The sequence below is a fragment of the Eleutherodactylus coqui genome, chromosome 2 (genome assembly GCF_035609145.1).
Source record: "Eleutherodactylus coqui strain aEleCoq1 chromosome 2, aEleCoq1.hap1, whole genome shotgun sequence".
Taxonomy (NCBI): Eukaryota; Metazoa; Chordata; class Amphibia; order Anura; family Eleutherodactylidae; genus Eleutherodactylus; species Eleutherodactylus coqui.
In genome coordinates this window covers 292,226,871-292,245,613 of record NC_089838.1, presented here as the reverse complement: position 1 = coordinate 292,245,613, position 18,743 = coordinate 292,226,871, and the positions used below count along the sequence as shown (strand labels likewise).

General features: G+C 45.8%; 1 protein-coding gene across 1 annotated transcript in view; it reads left to right on the top strand.

Moving 5' to 3' along the window:
- LOC136610198 (adhesion G protein-coupled receptor E3-like) overlaps positions 1-18,242 on the top strand; it is a 44,653-nt gene extending 26,411 nt beyond the window's left edge. The window contains exons 9-18 of the mRNA XM_066589440.1: positions 724-892; positions 3,370-3,480; positions 3,564-3,751; positions 5,478-5,645; positions 14,243-14,437; positions 15,884-16,119; positions 16,713-16,773; positions 16,870-16,961; positions 17,840-18,008; positions 18,123-18,242. Coding sequence (XP_066445537.1) covers positions 724-892; positions 3,370-3,480; positions 3,564-3,751; positions 5,478-5,645; positions 14,243-14,437; positions 15,884-16,119; positions 16,713-16,773; positions 16,870-16,961; positions 17,840-18,008; positions 18,123-18,242 — 1,509 coding nt within the window. The remainder of the gene's footprint in view (positions 1-723; positions 893-3,369; positions 3,481-3,563; positions 3,752-5,477; positions 5,646-14,242; positions 14,438-15,883; positions 16,120-16,712; positions 16,774-16,869; positions 16,962-17,839; positions 18,009-18,122) is intronic.
- Positions 18,243-18,743: the final 501 nt, after the last annotated feature.

Below are 18,743 nucleotides of genomic sequence, written 5' to 3'. Positions count from 1 at the left end.
GGAGGTAAGTGATTGTCTTCAAAGATACCTCCTTCTAGGAAATTTTTAATCGAGACTATTTTTAAGTATCCTTACTTTTTTTCTTCCTTTTCAACCTCTGTATGAGAAATACTTCAACAAAAGACAATTTCTGCCATACTAATTCTTTTTTTGACTAATTAAAAATTTAATTGAGAACCCTTGTTTGTGATTGTTCTTCACTCATCCAAGTTAAGATTAGAGATGAGCGAGCATACTCTATAAGGACAAATACTCAAGCGAGTATCGCCCTTTTCGAGTATCTGCCTGCTTGTCCGCAAAGATTCGGGTGCCGGCGGGGGTTAGCGGTGGGTTGCGAGAGTGAGCAGGGTGAAGCGGGGGGAAGAGAGAGATCCGTTCCCCGCCGCCCCCGCACCCTGAATCTTTGCAGACGAGCAGGCAGATACTCGAAAAGGACGATACTCGCTCGAGTATTTGTCCTTAACGAGTATGCACGCTCATCTCTAATTAAGATCATTCTGTAGGGCTGGCGAGATGAACATTTGGTAAAATAGACCATCAACATTGACAGAAATCCCACTATTAGAGGTAATGGGTACAACAAGTAGACTGATATCTCGGGACTTTTACAATGTACCACAGGAGACAACACTAGTATTGTTGGTGAACTTTTTTTTACTTTTCTTCTTCTCGTTATGTCATTGGGCTTGCTCTGGAATGCCCTACATTTCCTCATCTCCATAGACAGTGGCAACTCAGATCACTAACGTTCTCAATCAAACTTCATTGACAACGCTCAACATCACCAACCTCCAAGAAGTTTTTATTGCCGTAATAGAAAATGTGGAAACCTCACTACTAGCATCTTTCACTGTAGAGCTCAACAACCAACATATAAACACTTCTAAAATTGGTGAGTAGATAGATATGTATTCAATACATGTCTTATAGGCAGCGAATATATACTGGTGTGACAAAAGGGGGCACTGTGAATGTAGCTAACTCAAAAAGTATAACTTACCGATTCCTGACCTCCTACATTGCAACATCCTGGTATAAATATCTCATGCCTAAGATGTTTCCAAACTTCTTTATGACCACATATCCAAATAACTATGACTCATGAAAGGTATAGAAGAACATTTATAGAGATTTTCAAGAAGTCTAGTTCAACTATGGGTGGCTTTACCTCCAGTGGAGCCCCATGCAGTGTGTTCAGATAGCCCTTTACAATTTGCCATATAGTACCAAAATACCACTACCCAATCAGTTATATAGAAAATGCCCCTGCCTTTCCATAGGTTCAAGCACTATGTATGTGACCATGGGTGCATGCTTAGCTCTTCGGGATCAGAGGGGGCCCCCTTTAGTAGTGGCAAGTGATGTCTCCTGTCTGTTCCAACAGTTCACATAAACCTCAAGCTACCCATATACATTACACTACAGTTGATGAAAACTGATTTTTTTCAACCAAAACAATCATTCATTGGGTAAAACTGAACAACAAATTATAGTTTCTGCTGACTGACATTCATCATCTGGAAAAAAAGTCATCCATGTCTGAAATTTTCACCCAATGACTGGAAGAAAGATCTTTCATTGAAAGAATATTCCCACAAAGATCATTTGTCCATCGTTCTGTGTCAGTGAACATATAGGGTCAGTTTGAATGACTATATTGGGCACTGTGGGCTAAAATGTATATGACTGCATATACAAAACAATCATTCACTAGACGATCATTCGCTTGAGGTTGTTCAACCATCAATTTACTTCTATCCAATGTCAGATCCTGGAGCCATTTCTGTCCTCCAGGATGACCATCGCAATCTTAGAACTACCTAATACACACTGTGCATTTGTGCACTGGTGATGTTAGACTACTGATGCGTTTCATTAGCACTCTGATTAGCCTGACCAATCAGAGAGCAGCATAAAGTGCCTTAGACTAATGATACACAGTATGCATTAGGTAGTTAGAAGACTGAGGTGACTATCTTGAAAGATGAAAAATGGAGTTGGAAACAGGAAAATCTAAGGCACAATGACAGGGAAGAAGGGCAACTGGTAATATAATCTCCCTTTTCCCCTCCGGTCCCTGGACAAAATTTTGTCCTAGGACCAGATAGTCACTTTAAGGCCAACTCTAAATTCAACTTTGAAACATAATCCTACTTTGTAAACAATTTGCTGACATATGTATGACATAACATATGATACTATTTGGCACTCTTTGTTGTCAGTAATTTACACACTGTATGTAGTCTCTCACGGGTTTAGTTATATATAATTCCTATTTATATAATTAAAATGGATCTTCAGTCTTTGAAGTCCTACTAAATAGAACATCTAAGGGACAGAAATCACCTCTGTGAAATCTAAGTAAGTGGATCTACATATACTGAGGGAAGCATTTCTTAACAAACTCCACACCTGAGAGCGCATGCCGTCTCCTAGACATGTGAACCTTTTGGGATGTAATCGCCATCTTAGATTTGTCACAGAGCTATATTCACACGTCTGGAATCCACATCAGATTTTTCAGTACAGATTCCGTCTCAAAAACTATGGTGTGGCAGATTTGTGCCACTTCTATGCATCTGTATACCTGTGGATCCATATACGGATTTAGCCCTTATCAATGGGAAAATCCACTTGGGTTTTCCGATGCAGAATTGGGAAGACAACTTTTTACTGTGTAGACTGTGATTCATATTGAAACTAATGAGGCACTAAGGAGATGCGGATTTGATGCAGAATCCGTGTAGAGGCTACTGTGGACATACCAGCAATAATTGTTGGGACGACTGTTGGGCACTTAAGCGTCAGACAATCGTCCCGTGTAAAAGGACCCTTAGCAATGAAAACAATTAGCGATATAACAGCAGAACAGCAATATGAATAATTGAATGCCCAAGTTGTGGGACATGACGGAAGTTCATAAACCCTTCACGACAGCAGGGAGTAAGTCATTAAACTAGTACATGTGATGTCTCCCATTTCTCATCTGTCCTGGTTGCACAAGTCAGCTGTTACTGGTGTAGTAGATCCAGTGTTGACTAGTGCAAGTAGAAGGTGGACCATGGAAAAGTAGTCCAGCACCACACTCTTCTGAAGGCTGTCTTAAACAAAATCTGTCTTTGTTGCCCATGCGCAATAAAGATAGATTTTCTCTGAAGACAGCTTTCATAACAGTGCGGTGCTGGCCCACAATTCACAGTGAGTGTGGTGCCATCCTACTTTTCCATGGCCCAGCCTATAGTATTAGATGAGTAGTATATCCTTTCATTGTAATATCTTGGAGGGTGTACCGTAGCACCCATGTGGATGCTCAAGTCATCACTATACACCCAAATAATCACGTGCGATCTTGTTTTCTATCTCCTATAGAGGCTAAAATGCAGGTTGCTCCTGACTTCTGTGTTGATGAATCTTCCTTGATCCTAACCATTGATGATAATAAAATGGAAGTTCCGTGTTCACTTGTGAACTTCACGGGTGGTGAGTGTGAAGCCTACTGTAGTGACTATACACGTCTATAACTTCATCATATACTTATTCTGTATTATATCTGTGTTTATCAGGTGGAGCCATGTTTATCTCCTATAAAGGCCTCAATGACAAGTTAAATGGCAGCATTCTTGCATCTTTCGGGGATTCATGTCATGCAAATGAAGAAGAAGTGATCACCTTGGTATTTGGTGGAACTATCACAAGGAACAATACAGAGAATCTGCCCGCTCCAGTCAGCTTCGATTTGCAACATCTGATGGTCAGTAAAGGACTTATGCATTTATAGTATATGTCATCAGTACTAGAGCAAAAAGTTACGATCTGTGCACTTCATATAGAGAACAAACTTATGGCTAATGCCCACAGACGGATTATTGCTGCGGAATTCGCTGTCAGACACCCGACGCAAATTCCACAGCAATGTCTGTCCATAGACATGCTGTGGCAAACGATTCTCCCATGCCCACGAGCTTAAATCAACTGCGATTTTCCACTCGCGAAGGAAAATCGAGGCATGTTCTATACTATGCGGAAAATCATACGGATGGCTTTCATTGCAGTCAATGGAAATCATCCATCCCGCAATACCTCCACTGTGAGCACAGCGGAAGTACCGCGAGAATCCGCGTCACCACCCAGTGCCGGCACATCATGCGCGCCAGCTTACCGGGCGAGACACTCATGGCGGATCCTGAGAGGTGAGTATAGGGTCTGTGGGCGGCGGCTGGTCTGATTCTGCTGCGATATTTCACAGGCGGAATCTGACCCGGCCGTGTGTATGAGCCCTTAAGGATGTAATAAGTTCCACTTTTCCAATCAATTTGCAGTGTGAAGTCTCATCTTTAGCTAAACCACTATAGGTTTTGGCCCACCTTCCTTTAGCTATTACAGCTTGTGAATGGTTGAATGGCCGTCTCCCGACTAGGAATGATTATAATCCAGCCAAAGTTGGCATATTTCTGTAAATACTGGTACTGAGTTGTTTCTTAGTGCATATAGTTTCACAAATGAACTAATACGAAATCATGTTGACTATTGACTGTAGGGATGGAGGGTCTTTGCATTTCAATTTCCTTTTAATGGAAGGCTTAACTGGGGGAAGGATATGGGCCACCAGTTTTCTATACCTAGCCTGGATAATCTCTATGTCCAATAAAAGAACAACTACATGTGGGCTGGGTGTTATACCTATATTGGTCATCTTTTTTAATAAATGAAACACTGAGTTCCATAGGAGCTTTAGACAACAGAAGCTCCAGAACATAAAGTGAAGCAGCGTACTCCCGTATCCACAGGCTTTTCAACATGTGCCAGTCGCCTGTTGAATTTCTTACTGCACCAATTTTTTTGTGGGGCAATGTCCAATGAAAGCATTCTTGTCCCCTCAAATATTACAGCAATTTCAGGAAAGATTCAGTACGCCCACTTAAAAGTCTAGGGGTGCTGTATTACGGCTCCTCAGAACTCTGAGGTTGAACAGAGCCATAACTCGCTCGTGTACACTACATGAGCCCTAATATTTGATAACTTTTATATTAAAGCCTGCTCTCATGTTTGATGTAGAATCACATTGAAGTACTGTCCAATTTAGCCCAGAGCATTTAGATGGTCTTCAATGAAGATCTGCTGTAGGTGAACATAAATGATTGGTGTTGGTATCTTCATAGGCTGGACAGGACAACATGCTGATATTGCAATACGGAAAGGATTCTCTGTCTTGGAGCTAGCCGTGGTCATTGAATGGGAACAAAAGTATCGCTTGTGGAGGTTCATGCAATCCATAGAAAAGAGGCAAAGGTCCCCTCAGTAGCTGCATATATTAACTAAGCCTATGTCTAAACTGTTGCTGTACAACGAAGTTCCGTACATACGTATTTGGTGCACTAAAATTGTTTTCTTGGCTATTATTAAACTATAATCCATTAAAAACAGTAGTGAGATCTTAAAAAAATTGTCTAACCTTTTACATCTATTTTTACATATAGGCTTTAAAACCATTCCACGATTTGCGGTGTGTATTTTGGGACATAAAAAAGGAATTTTGGTCAACCCATGGTTGTAGAACTGAGCAGTTAAACGGAGAGAACCGTACACGTTGTATCTGCACACATCTCTCCACCTTTGCTGTCATCATGGCACCCACTAAAATTCAGGTGAAGTACACATGATGTTCACTCACTACCTATTTATTCTTATATAGAAGTAATTCCGCCGCATTTGGAAATCAGACAATAATATGTAATGGGGTACAAGATCCTGGGGCATAGCTATAGGGAATGTACCTTGTTGGTCCCTGGTTTCTGAGAAGACTCTCCACTACTTAAGAAGACACCATAAATGCACATGATAGGCAGAGTCCCAGGAACTATAAGTTGTGTCCTTGGACAGACCCTTCAGCATGACCAACCAATCATTCTCTTGTCTTCTCATAGGATCACCTTTTTTTTTGCTCCCCTCAAAATACTTCCTCAGCCAACTCACCCAAGCATATGTAATCTGAACTGGGGATTTAATAATCTTTTGCCACCTATCCCATGTTTATGGTCAGCTTATTATTATAGTTGATAAAAACAATGTACATGTCATTCTTCTAGTAAGAAGTCATAAGCTAAGAGAATTACCACATATGAAGTTCAAAATATATAGAAATATTTTCTTAGAAATCTTTGACCTATTTGATTTCCCACAGTCCCAGGCAGGCTAAATAGTGGAAAACACAAATCTCAGTCTAAGCCCTTGTTAAAGAAATGGGACCTTTTTCTAAGTACCACTCTACTCAACGTGTAACTGCAGCGATAACAGCAGTAACTTCACACAGATCACCCTGTACTTGCAGTTTACAGTGTAACTCCTGAACTTCCACTTTTATACACAAGTGGAAAGGATTCTCAGACGGCTTCCAATATGCTCGTTGAGGAAAAATCGCAGCATGTTGGAAGCCGTCCGATCCGTATGGACAGGGGATGATGCTGAATAAATAGGAGTTCTAAAAAAAATCTGTACTGCGCATGTCCGCGGCAAGCCGTGCGGACCATCCCCAGTACAGATGAAGAAAAGAAAAAGCAGGTAGACGCTACTACCAGGTCCAGATTTTGCATGCAGAATCTGACCTGCCCGTTTGCAAGTGGCCTCGCTTTGTTTATTTTCTAATATCCCTTTGGGCTTGACACTTTTTGTCTCAACTTCATCAGTCCACTGTTTCTACCTGACTTGGATGTTCAGATTTTTCAAGTAACTATCTGCTGGTCCCTCACTAACTTAGGCTTGGTGCTTCCACAGCCCACACTGACCCAACAATGACTCTGAAACCTTAATTGCAGTACTGACTGATAATACTCAAGGTCTCTGGAACCTCTGGTCTTTCCCTCTGGTTCACCAACAGTCTTTGTCAGGATTCAAACCTGTAACCTACCACACCCATAGTGGCAGCCCTCCATACTGAGCTATTCAGCCTGCTGGACAACTCCCCTGATGAACTTTGTCCCTGTGTCTTGCTCCTGCTCCTGTCTTCCTGATTAGCTCCATTCTGCTTCCTGATTAGTTATCATATAAAACCCCGGCCCACGACACTCCCTCCTTGCATGTTTAATGTGCCTTGTGCCTCTAATCAAGCAATCCTCCCACATACCAGCTCCTCTACAAACTGATTGACATCTCATGTCCCAGACCTTGGCTGTTGTGGTTCCGGCACTAGGAAGGAGCCTAATCATGGATGAGCCAGGAGTCAGCAACAGGGGTCTTGGTTTGCAGTACAGCTGGATGAGGCAGGTAACGTAGTCAGATGGAAATCCAGGAGTCAGCAATTGGAGGTCTCAGTTTGCAGTAAAGAGGGATGAGGCAGGAAACGTAGTCAGATGCAAAGTCAATATCAGGAGGTCTTGTCACAATAGCAGAGGAGCAGGCATTTCATGTGGTTTGACCACACACACTGCTACTGCTAACAACGTTTGCCATTTTTAATGCTTCCCATTGCCCCTGTTAACCAGCAATCTGGAGCTACAATACTTACTGCTACAATAGCCTTGGACTCATGTTGATGCCCAACACCTCCTTCTGTGACATTGGCAGGGTTTGGAGGCACTGCCATGTACAGTAGCCCATTATCCCTTTACAGCATTAGAGCCAACAAGGTACATAACAAAGGGCACATATATGGCAAGAATTAGCTTTTAAAGTAAACAGTAGAGATGAGCAAACGTACTCGTCCGAGCTTGATACTCGTTCGAGTATTAGCGTGTTCGAGATGCTCGTTACTCGTGACGAGTATCACGCGATGTTCGAGTTACTTTCACTTTCATCTCTGAGACGTTAGCGCGCTTTTCTGGCCAATAGAAAGACAGGGAAGGCATTACAACTTCCCCCTGCAACGTTCAAGCCCTATACCACCCCCCTGCAGTGAGTGGCTGGCGAGATCAGGTGTCACCCGAGTATATAAATCGGCCCCTCCCGCGGCTCGCCACACATGCGTTCTGACAGAGATCAGGGAAAGTGCTGTCTTGCTGGAGTTGCTATAGGGAGAGTGTTAGGAGTATTTTAGGCTTCAAGAACCCCAACGGTCCTTCTTAGGGCCACATCTAACCGTGTGCAGTAGTGTGGAGGCTGCTTTTTGCAGTGCTGCACATTTTTTTTTTTTTTTGTATATCGGCCGTGCAGAGCATTGCGCCCTGCAGTAATTATACATAGTCCAGGGCCAGTAGTGGTGGTGAGGCAGGGACAGAAGACATATTTATTAAATATTGGTAGTGGGCCTTTCCAAAAACATTTGGGAAAAAAATCTATTTGGACTGCCTGTGACTGTCCTCAGTGTACTGGGTCTGTGCTGAGGGTAGTCGTGCTCCTAATTCATACGCAGCCAGCTAAGTGTTACAACAGGCTTGCGCAAAATTATTTCCTGTCTCTGTGTTGGCTGTTACATCACCGCTGTATTCCAGTCCACAGTGCAACAGTCTGCAGTTAATTTACATACTCCAGGGCCAGTAGTGGTGAGGCAGAGAGAGAAGACATATACAGTGTATATAGGCAGTGGGCCTTTCCAAAAACATTTGGGAAAAAAAATCTATTTGGGCTGCCTGTGACTGTCCTCAGTGTACTGGGTCTGTGCTGGGGGTAGTTGTCCTCCTAATTCATACGCAGCCAGCTAAGTGTTACAGCAGGCTTGCGCAAAATTATTTCCTGGCTCTGTGTTGGCTGTTACATCACTGCTGTATTCCAGTCCACAGTGCAACAGTCTGCAGTTATTTTAAATACTCCAGGGCCAGTAGTGGTGAGGCAGGGACAGAAGACATATTTATTGAATATAGGCAGTGGGCCTTTCCAAAAACATTTGGGAAAAAAAATCTATTTGGGCTGCCTGTGACTGTCCTCAGTGTACTGGGTCTGTGCTGGGGGTAGTTGTCCTCCTAATTCATACGCAGCCAGCTAAGTGTTACAGCAGGCTTGCGCAAAATTCTTTCCTGGCTCTGCTGTACGTTCCGTAAGCGAAGTCAGCCTCCAACCACAGGCCAATAAGTGGCACATTTAATTACAGCGTTCTGTTTCTGCACTACTGGTAATACACCATTCTGAGGGGTAGGGGTAGGCCTAGAGGACGTGGACGCGGGCGAGGACACGGAGGCCCAAGTCAGGGTGTTGGCACAGGCCGAGCTCCTGATCCAGGTGTATCGCAGCCGACCGCTGCGGGATTAGGAGAGAGGCACGTTTCTGGCTTCCCCACATTCATCTCACAATTAATGGGTCCACGCGGTAGACCTTTATTAGAAAATGAGCAGTATGAGCAGGTCCTGTCGTGGATGGCAGAAAGTGCATCCAGCAGTCTATCGAACACCTAGAGTTCTGCGCCGTCCACTGCTGCAACTCTGAATCCTCTGGCTGCTGCTCCTCCTTCCTCCCAGCCTCCTCACTCCATTACAATGACACATTCTGAGGAGCAGGCAGACTCCCAGGAACTGTTCTCGGGCCCCTGCCCAGAATGGCCAGCAAGGGTTCTGAATCCTCTCCCACTGGAGGAGTTTGTCGTGACCGATTCCCAACCTTTTGAAAGTTCCCGGGGTCCGGGGGATGAGGCTGGGGACTTCCGGCAACTGTCTCAAGACCTTTCAGTGGGTGAGGAGGACGATGACGATGAGACAGTTGTCTATCAGTGAGGTAGTAGTAAGGGCAGTAAGTCCGAGGGAGGAGCACACAGAGGATTCGGAGGAAGAGCAGCAGGACGATGAGGTGACTGACCCCACCTGGTTTGCTACGCCTACTGAGGACAGGTCTTCAGAGGGGGAGGCAAGGGCAGCAGCAGGGCAGGTTGCAAGAGGCAGTGCGGTGTCCAGGGATAGAGGCAGGGCCAGACCGAATAATCCACCAACTGTTTCCCAAAGCGCCCCCTCGCACCATGCCACCCTGCGGAGGAGGAGGTGCTCAAAGGTCTGGCAGTTTTTCACTGAGAGTGCAGACGACCGACGAACAGTGGTGTGCAACCTGTGTCGCGCCAAGATCAGCCGGGGAGCCACCACCACCAGCCTCACCACCACCAGCATGCGCAGACATATGATGGCCAAGCACCCCACAAGGTGGGACGAAGGCCGTTCACTGCCTCCGGTTTGCACCGCTGCCTCTCCCCCTGTGCCCCAACCTGCCACTGAGATCCAACCCCCCTCTCAGGACACAGGCACTACCGTCTCCTGGCCTGCACCCACACCCTCACCTCCGCTGTCCTCGGCCCCAGCCACCAATGTCTGTCAGCGCACCGTCCAGCCGTCGCTAGCGCAAGTGTTGAAGCGCAAGCGCAAGTACGCCGCCATGCACCCGCACGCTCAAGCGTTAAACGTGCACATTGCCAAATTGATCAGCCTGGAGATGCTGCCGTATACGCTTGTGGAAACGGAGGCTTTCAAAAGCATGATGGCGGCGGCGGCCCCGCGCTACTCGGTTCCCAGTCGCCACTACTTTTCCCGATGTGCCGTCCCAGGCCTGCACGACCACGTCTCCCGCAACATTGTACGTGCCCTCACCAACGCGGTTACTGCCAAGGTCCACTTAACAACAGACACGTGGACAAGCACAGGCGGGCAGGGCCACTATATCTCCCTGACGGCACATTGGGTGAATTTAGTGGAGGCTGGGCCGCTCACGTCCTACCCACCCCCAGTATTGCGGGCCCCAGCTCGGTGGTGGTATCTGCGGCGGTGTATGCTTCCTCCACTAAACCACCCTCCTCCTACGCAACCTCTGTCTCGCAATCAAGATGTGTCAGCAGCAGCACGTCACCAGCAGTCGGTGTCACGCGGCACGGCAGCACAGCGGTGGGCAAGCGTCAGCAGGCCGTGCTGAAACTACTCAGCTTAGGAGAGAAGAGGCACACGGCCCTCGAACTGCAGCAGGGTCTGACAGAGCAGACCGACCGCTGGCTTGCGCCGCTGAGCCTCCAACCGGGCATGGTCGTGAGTGACAACGGCCGTAACCTGGTGGCGGCTCTGCAGCTCGGCAGCCTCACTCACGTGCCATGCCTGGCCCACGTCTTTAATTTGGTGGTTCAGCGCTTTCTGAAAAGCTACCCACGCTTGTCAGACCTGCTCGGAAAGGTGCGCCGGCTCTGCGCACATTTCCGCAAGTCCCACACGGACGCTGCCACCCTGCGCTCCCTGCAACATCGGTTTCATCTGCCAGAGCACCAACTGCTGTGCAACGGGCCCACACGGTGGAACTCTACGCTCCACATGTTGGCTAGGCTCTATGAGCAGCGTAGAGCTATAGTGGAATACCAACTCCAACATGGGCGGCGCAGTGGGAGTCAGCCTCCTCAATTCTTTTCAGAAGAGTGGGCCTGGTTGGCAGACATCTGCCAGGTCCTTGGAAACTTTGAGGAGTCTACCCAGATGGTGAGCGGCGATGCTGCAATCATTAGCGTCACCATTCCTCTGCTATGCCTCTTGAGAAGTTCCCTGCAAAGCATAAAGGCAGACGCTTTGCGCTCGGAAACAGAGCCGGGGGAAGACAGTATGTCGCTGGATAGTCAGAACACCCTCCTGTCTATATCTCAGCGCGGTGAGGAGGAGGAGGAGGAGCATGAAGAGGATGAGGAGGAGGGGGAAGAGACAGCTTGGCCCACTGCTGAGGGTACCCATGCTGCTTGCCTGTCATCCTTTCAGCGTGTATGGCCTGAGGAGGAGGAGGAGGAGGAGGATACTGAAAGTGATCTTCCTAGTGAGGACAGCCATGTGTTGCGTACAGGTACCCTGGCACACATGGCTGACTTCATGTTAGGATGCCTTTCTCGTGACCCTCGTGTTACACGCATTCTGGCCACTACGGATTACTGGGTGTACACACTGCTCGTCCCACGGTATAAGGAGAACCTTTCCACTCTCATACCCGAAGAGGAAAGGGGTTCGAGAGTGATGCTATACCATAGGACCCTGGCGGACAAACTGATGGTAAAATTCCCATACGACAGCGCTAGTGGCCGAAGGCGCAGTTCCGAGGGCCAGGTAGCAGGGGAGGCGCAGAGAGCAGGCAGCATGTACAGCACAGGAAGGGGAACACTCTCTAAGGCCTTTGACAGCTTTCTGGCTCCCCAGCAAGACTGTGTCACCGCTCCCCAGTCAAGGCTGAGTCGGCGGGAGCACTGTAAAAGGATGGTGAGGGAGTACGTAGCCGATCGCACGACCGTCCTCTGTGACGCCTCTGCCCCCTACAACTACTGGGTGTCGAAGCTGGACACGTGGCCTGAACTCGCGCTGTATGCCCTGGAGGTGCTTGCTTGCGGCTAGCGTCTTGTCAGAGAGGGTGTTTAGTGCGGCTGGGGGAATCATCACAGATAAGCGTACCCGCCTGTCAACCGACAGTGCTGACAGGCTTACACTCATCAAGATGAACAAAGCCTGGATTTCCCCAGACTTCTCTTCTCCACCAGCGGACAGCAGCGATACCTAAACAATACGTAGGCTGCACCCGCGGATGGAAGCATTGTTCTCTATCACCATCAAAAACGGGGACATTTTAGCTTCATCAATCTGTGTATAATATTCATCCTCCTCCTCCTGCTCCTCCTCCTGAAACCTGACGTAATCACGCCGAACGGGCAATTTTTCTTAGGCCCACAAGGCTCAGTCATATAACTTTTGTAAACAATTTTTATACGTTTCAATGCTCATTAAAGCGTTGAAACTTTTACCTGAACCAATTTTTATTTTAACTGGGCTGCCTCCAGGCCTAGTTACAAATTAAGCCACATTAACCAAAGCGATTAATGGGTTTCACCTGCCCTCTTGGTTGGGCATGGGCAATTTTTCTGACGTACATTAGTACTGTTGGTACACCAATTTTTTGGGGCCCTCGCCTACAGTGTAATCCAATTAATTTTTTTCCCACCTGCATTACAGCTGACGTTACATCAGCTGTGCTGGGCGCTGCAATGGGATATATTTATGTACCGCCGGTGGGTTCCAGGGAGCCACCCATGCTGTCGGTCCACACGGAGTTGTAACTACACGTGTCCACTTCTAAAGAGCCCCAGTCAGACTGGGGCATGCAGTTTGGTCCGAAGCCCACCTGCATTTAATCTGACGTTAGCTCTGCTGTCCAGTGCACTGCAATGGGATACATTTATGTACAGCGGGTGGGTTCCAGGGAGCCACCCATGCTGTGGGTGCACACGGAATTCCCATTGCGGAGTTGGGGATTCCCAGTTGTACCTGCCTTTGACTATTTATAAAAAAACGCGGTCTGACTGGGGCATGCAGACACCTTGACAGAATGAATAGTGTGTGGCACATAGGTTCCCCATTGCTATGCCCACGTGTGCAGCTCCTGATGGCGGTGGCACAGGATTATATTTCTCATTGCTTCTGTACAGCATTGTGGGCTATCGCCCCGCCCCTTTTAAAGAGGGTCGCTGCCTAGCCGTGCCAACCCTCTGCAGTGTGTGCCTGCGGTTCCTCCTCATGGCAGACGCACTTATAAATAGACATGAGTGTGGCGTGGCATGAGGGCAGCTGAAGGCTGCGCAGGGACAATTTGGTGTGCGCTGTGGACACTGGGTCATGCAGGGGGGGGGGGGGGCAGCATGTAACCCAGGAGAAGTGGCAGCGGAGTGTCATGCAGGCAGTGATTGTGCTTTGTTGGAGGTAGTGTGGTGCTTAGCTAAGGTATGCATTGCTAATGAGGGCTTTTCAGAAGTAAAAGTTGTTGGGAGGGGGGGGGGGCACTCTTGCCGCTATTGTGGCTTAATAGTGGGACCTGGGAACTTGAGATGCAGCCCAACATGTAGCCCCTCGCCTGCCCTATCCGTTGCTGTGTCGTTCCCATCACTTACTTGAATTGCCCAGATTTTCACAAATAGAAACCTTAGTGAGCATCGGCGATATACAAAAATGCTCGAGTCGCCCATTGACTTCAATGGGGTTCATTACTCGAAACGAACCCTCGAGCATCGCGATAATTTCGTCCCGAGTAACGAGCACCCGAGCATTTTGGTGCTCGCTCATCTCTAGTAAACATACAGACATTTATATAAGAAGGTCAAATAAGGACTAACACCACTCTTACCACATGATCTAGTTGAAGATCATACATGTCAAGTATAAATCGTGAACTACTTGGAGTCAATAAACTCATAATATAATGAACACATAGGAAAATGATATAATGTCCTATAGATGACCAGCATTTGCAAGGCTGTTCTAGCACAATTCTCTGTATCTAGTGTAGTACAGTAGCTTACACTGTCACTTCTAATCCCTTCATGTTTTCTCAATTGCAGGTGGATGTTGGCTTAAAACTTCTCTCTGTTATTGGTCTCAGTTTATCTCTTGTCTGCTTGTGTCTTTCTTTTCTCACCTTCATCCTCTGTCGGTCATTGAGAAGCGCTCACACTTCTGTTCTAACAGTTCTTTGTGTATGTCTCTTCTTGGGCCAACTTCTCGTCTTGGTGGGACTTCAACAAACCTCAAATAAGGTAACTATGGTTTCAACTATTTTTGAATTTCTGTAAGTCTTCTACAAACAATGGTGGTGTTACTTTTTCCTCCTTCAGGTCTCAGTAAGACGTCAGTTCATTGTTTGTTTAAGAGGTTTCCAGGATTACAAAAACATGGCTGAGGTCTTCCAAAAAAAATGCCAAGTCTGTCCACTGGTTGTGTGTTGTATTGCAATTTAGACCATTCACTTCAATGGAGCTGAGCTGCAATACCAGACATAAAGAAAAAAGCATCCATGTTTTTCTAATTCTGGACAACCTTTTACTAACATTTTACGAACCTAAAGATCTTAAAATTTCTGAGATTAAGATATCTGATTGGTGGGGTTCTGCTGCTTGGGACCTCCACCAATCAGATGTTTGAAAAGGCATCTTCTCAGTCCTGTGACATCACGCTCTTCGGTCATACTAGCTGAGAGCAGCTCAGTCTCATTGAAGTTAGGGTGAATACCCACTGGCGTTTTTTTCTCCACTGCGCTGCGAGAGTAAAGGTAAAGTCTCGCAGCGCATTGCGAGAAAAAAAACGGCATCACGCAGGGATATCGCAGCAGCGCTAGCCCCATTGAAAAGAGATGGAGAATGCTGCGGACTTGTGCCACAGCTGTGACAGCTGTGGCAGGAGTTTCCTTCATCCCCAAGATATTGCTATTCATGAATGAATAGCTAAGGGCTATCTGTCATTGGCTGAGCGCTCAGCCAATAGCTAAGCACTAGCTGCTATTGGCTAAGACCTCAGCCAATCAGCACAGCCCTTTCAGGAGGCACGGATTTTTAAATCCCCACCTGCTGAAAAAGCTTAACAGCAGTGCAGGGGAGCCAGCCGGAGGATGTGTCTGAGCGCAGGAGAGGTGAGTAATTTAAAAAACATTTTTTTTTACCACTTATTGATGATTATCGGGGAAGGGCTTATATTTCAAGCCCTTCCCCAATAATCATAATGCGGGGCTTGGCAGAAAGCAGTGCTTTCAATGGGATCGGCAGCAGTGCCGATCCCATTGAAAGCAATGGGATAGAATGCCACGGACATCTGTCACAGCTGCGCTGGCCCCATTGGAAGCACTAACGATATGCCTGTTCTATTCCGGCGTCTTTCTTGCGCTGCGAGGTGAGAGTTTTCCCGTGCTCTCGCAGCGCAAGAAAGAAAATATCGCCAGTGAGTGTCCACCCTTAATGGGATTGAGGTGCTATACCATGTACAGTGCTGGGCCTGACAAGCAGTAAAGTTGCCTTGGCACACATGAGTGCTGCAACCACTTCAAACAGCTGATGGAATCCGATCTGATATTGATGACCTATCCTGAGGTTACGGCATCAATATCTTGATGGAAAAGCCTATTAAGATCTCACATGTTCTTATCTTAGCTTGATTTAAACCTCATTCTGATTTCATTTTTCACTCTCTCGTCCCTATTATCTTTATTTCAGATCCTCTGTTCGGTGATTGCAGGCAGTCTGAAATTCTTCTTCCTGTGTGCATTCTGCTGGATGTCTCTTGAAAGCATCCTTCTCTTCTTGACTGTCCGAAACCTGCAAGCTCTGAATTATATGAACTCTCAACGCTCTCATTTTCCATATGTCTGTCTGGTTGGATTTGGAATACCCTCTATTATAATAATTGTCTCGGCATCAATACATCCAGATATGTATGGAGAGGAGACACAGTAAGTTCCATCATCAAATCAAAACTTAGGTTCAATAAAGCCAATAACCCTCCTAAATATCTCCTGTGGTCAATTGGGTAATAGCTGAAGCCTGAAAAAACCATGAAGAGCCCACTAAAACTATAGATGGGGTAGATTCTTTAACACTTAGCTGCTGAAGGGGCTATAAAGTGACTATTAATTCAAGGTGATCTTACCACTGAATGCCATACTAGAGTTGTCTTTTTACCATCTTCTCTGGTGACCCTTCCTGGGAAAACTCATTATAATTGCTTTGTTTTAGACAATGCAGATGAAGTAAAGCACATCTCTGGTCCTAGACAAACCAAGATGGCAGCACTGCTTCTCTGACTACCTGATGCACACCGTCTATTGGTAGTTTAAGACACTACACCTTGTAATGATTGGCCAGTGCTGCTCATATGAGCAAGGGCGGCCAATCTTCACAGCATGTAGTGTCTTAAATCACTAATGCAGAGCGTCAAGTAGTTTAAGAAGTGATGCAGCCATATTGGTTTGTTCAGGGTTAAAGGGTCTCTTTAATGAAAAACGTATGATGACCACTTGGGTTTTTCTTCATTTGTTGCCTTTAGTTGCTGGCTCAAAATTGATTATGTCTGGAGTTTCCTTGGTCCGGTCTGCATGTTTATCGTTGTGAGTATATAGTATCAGCCTCAGCATCCCCTCCTGGTATACCTTGATCACTCACATATATCACTCCCTACTTCTTCTTTATGACTCTTTCGTTAGGTCAATTTCATTCTCTTGGTCCTCACATTCTGGCTCCTTAGGAAGAAGTTGTCATCTCTAAACTCTAATGTCTCCACTCTAAAACATACCCGGTGAGTCCAAGACGGAAAAAGAAAATCTGGTTGAATACCAGTCAGAAGTTACTAGTGGGAAAGTTCTATTTTTGGCTATAAGGTTATCAAATATATAAGTATAGATGTAGGAAATGTCAACTTGACATTTTAGGCTATCTTCACATCAGTGTTGGAGTTTGTTTATTGTCTACTTTTTAAACAATATCCTATTGCTACTACGAAACAGTCAATAAGCTGCTGTTGACAGATCTCATATCTTCATCATGTGTCTAGTGTATTTTTCAGCTATGAAAAGTCTGTTCACCTCATCAATGTGAGGTTTTTTATTAAGTATAAGGGCGGCTTCTCACAGATGTATTTGTGCACGCAATTGGCAGAAAACAACACATTAATTACAATGGTGCGCATTTCGCGTGTGTGAAGAAATGCAGCATGCTCTATTCTTGTGCGCATTTTTATTCCAAAGGCTCCATAGAAGTCTATGGGAGGTGCACAAATGCACACTCAATACTCGCACGATTACGCAATACGCTGTGCAATTCCTTGGGAGCACGAAAAGTAGAGTAATATGTGCAAAAATACGCTTGTGTGAGGCCGCCCTAACTGCGGACATCACTGCGCTATACAGTAATGTGTAGGTTTCAGTAATTCATTTATGCTGACCCCCTAATTTAATTTGGAATAAATTAAATGGAACTGAAGTAAATTGGGCAAGGGTATAGGTTTGGGGTATATTCATGAGAGTGGGAAGGTAGAAAGAAGCGTACTCAGGTCAGGTGGTGTTCACATTCTACATGAAAAGGGGGTGTGATAGAGATTAGTGCCAATTAAGGGTTAATTTTCAGGGTTAAAGTCAGACAATATAACAGCACAATTTAACCCTTTCCTTTCCGCAGCTTATTGACATTCAAGGCCTTTTCCCAGCTCTTCATACTAGGCTGTACATGGATCATTGGCTTCTTTCAGTTTGGATCTGGATCCATTATTGCGTCCTATATCTTCACCATCTGCAACAGTCTCCAAGGAGTGTACCTCTTCATTGTACATTGTCTACTCAACCACCAGGTCATGTGACTTTCATCACCCGCTATTTCCACTGTCTTTCCAATATGATCACAATCTGCTTCTCTCAATCAGGGATACTGAAAATAACTCTGTTCTTCTTACCTTTACTTCTAGGTACGGGAAGAGTACAGCAGAGCATACCGCAGGCTTTACTCTAAGCAGCCCGTGTCGGAGATCGTGTCTGGTAGTACCATGGCCATGACTATAAAACCGGTAAGTCTTAGTGTTGTCTAACATCCTACTCTATGCTGAGGTATAGCATTAGGGTTTCTAGCTAGGTTATCCTAGTTACAGAATCTCCTACATTAATTTATCCCATCATCTAATGTCCCACAAATTGTGTTCAGCACATCCTATAAGGGTCATCTAAACCGTAAAACCCTAATTATATATTCCAGACTCAAAAATTAGTTTTTACATTGTTGTGCCTTTTCCCTCCTAATTCAAATAATCACTAAGATAACTTGCATTGTCTGCTTCCATCAAGGTTTCTGGCATTTATTCATTCTATGCTTTTTTCTTTTCAGGGTTCTCCAGTTGTAAACTATTGATGGTCTACCCTCAGGATAGGCTATTGATAGTAGATTGGCAGAGTTTCGCCACCTGGGACCCTCGCTGATTGCTGGGTCAATGTGCTTGTGCACTGAGCTGATTTCTGCAGGAAGCAGACAGCTTCATTCCCACTGCAGTGGCCAGGCTTGATATTACAACCAAAGTTCCCATTGAAGGGAATAG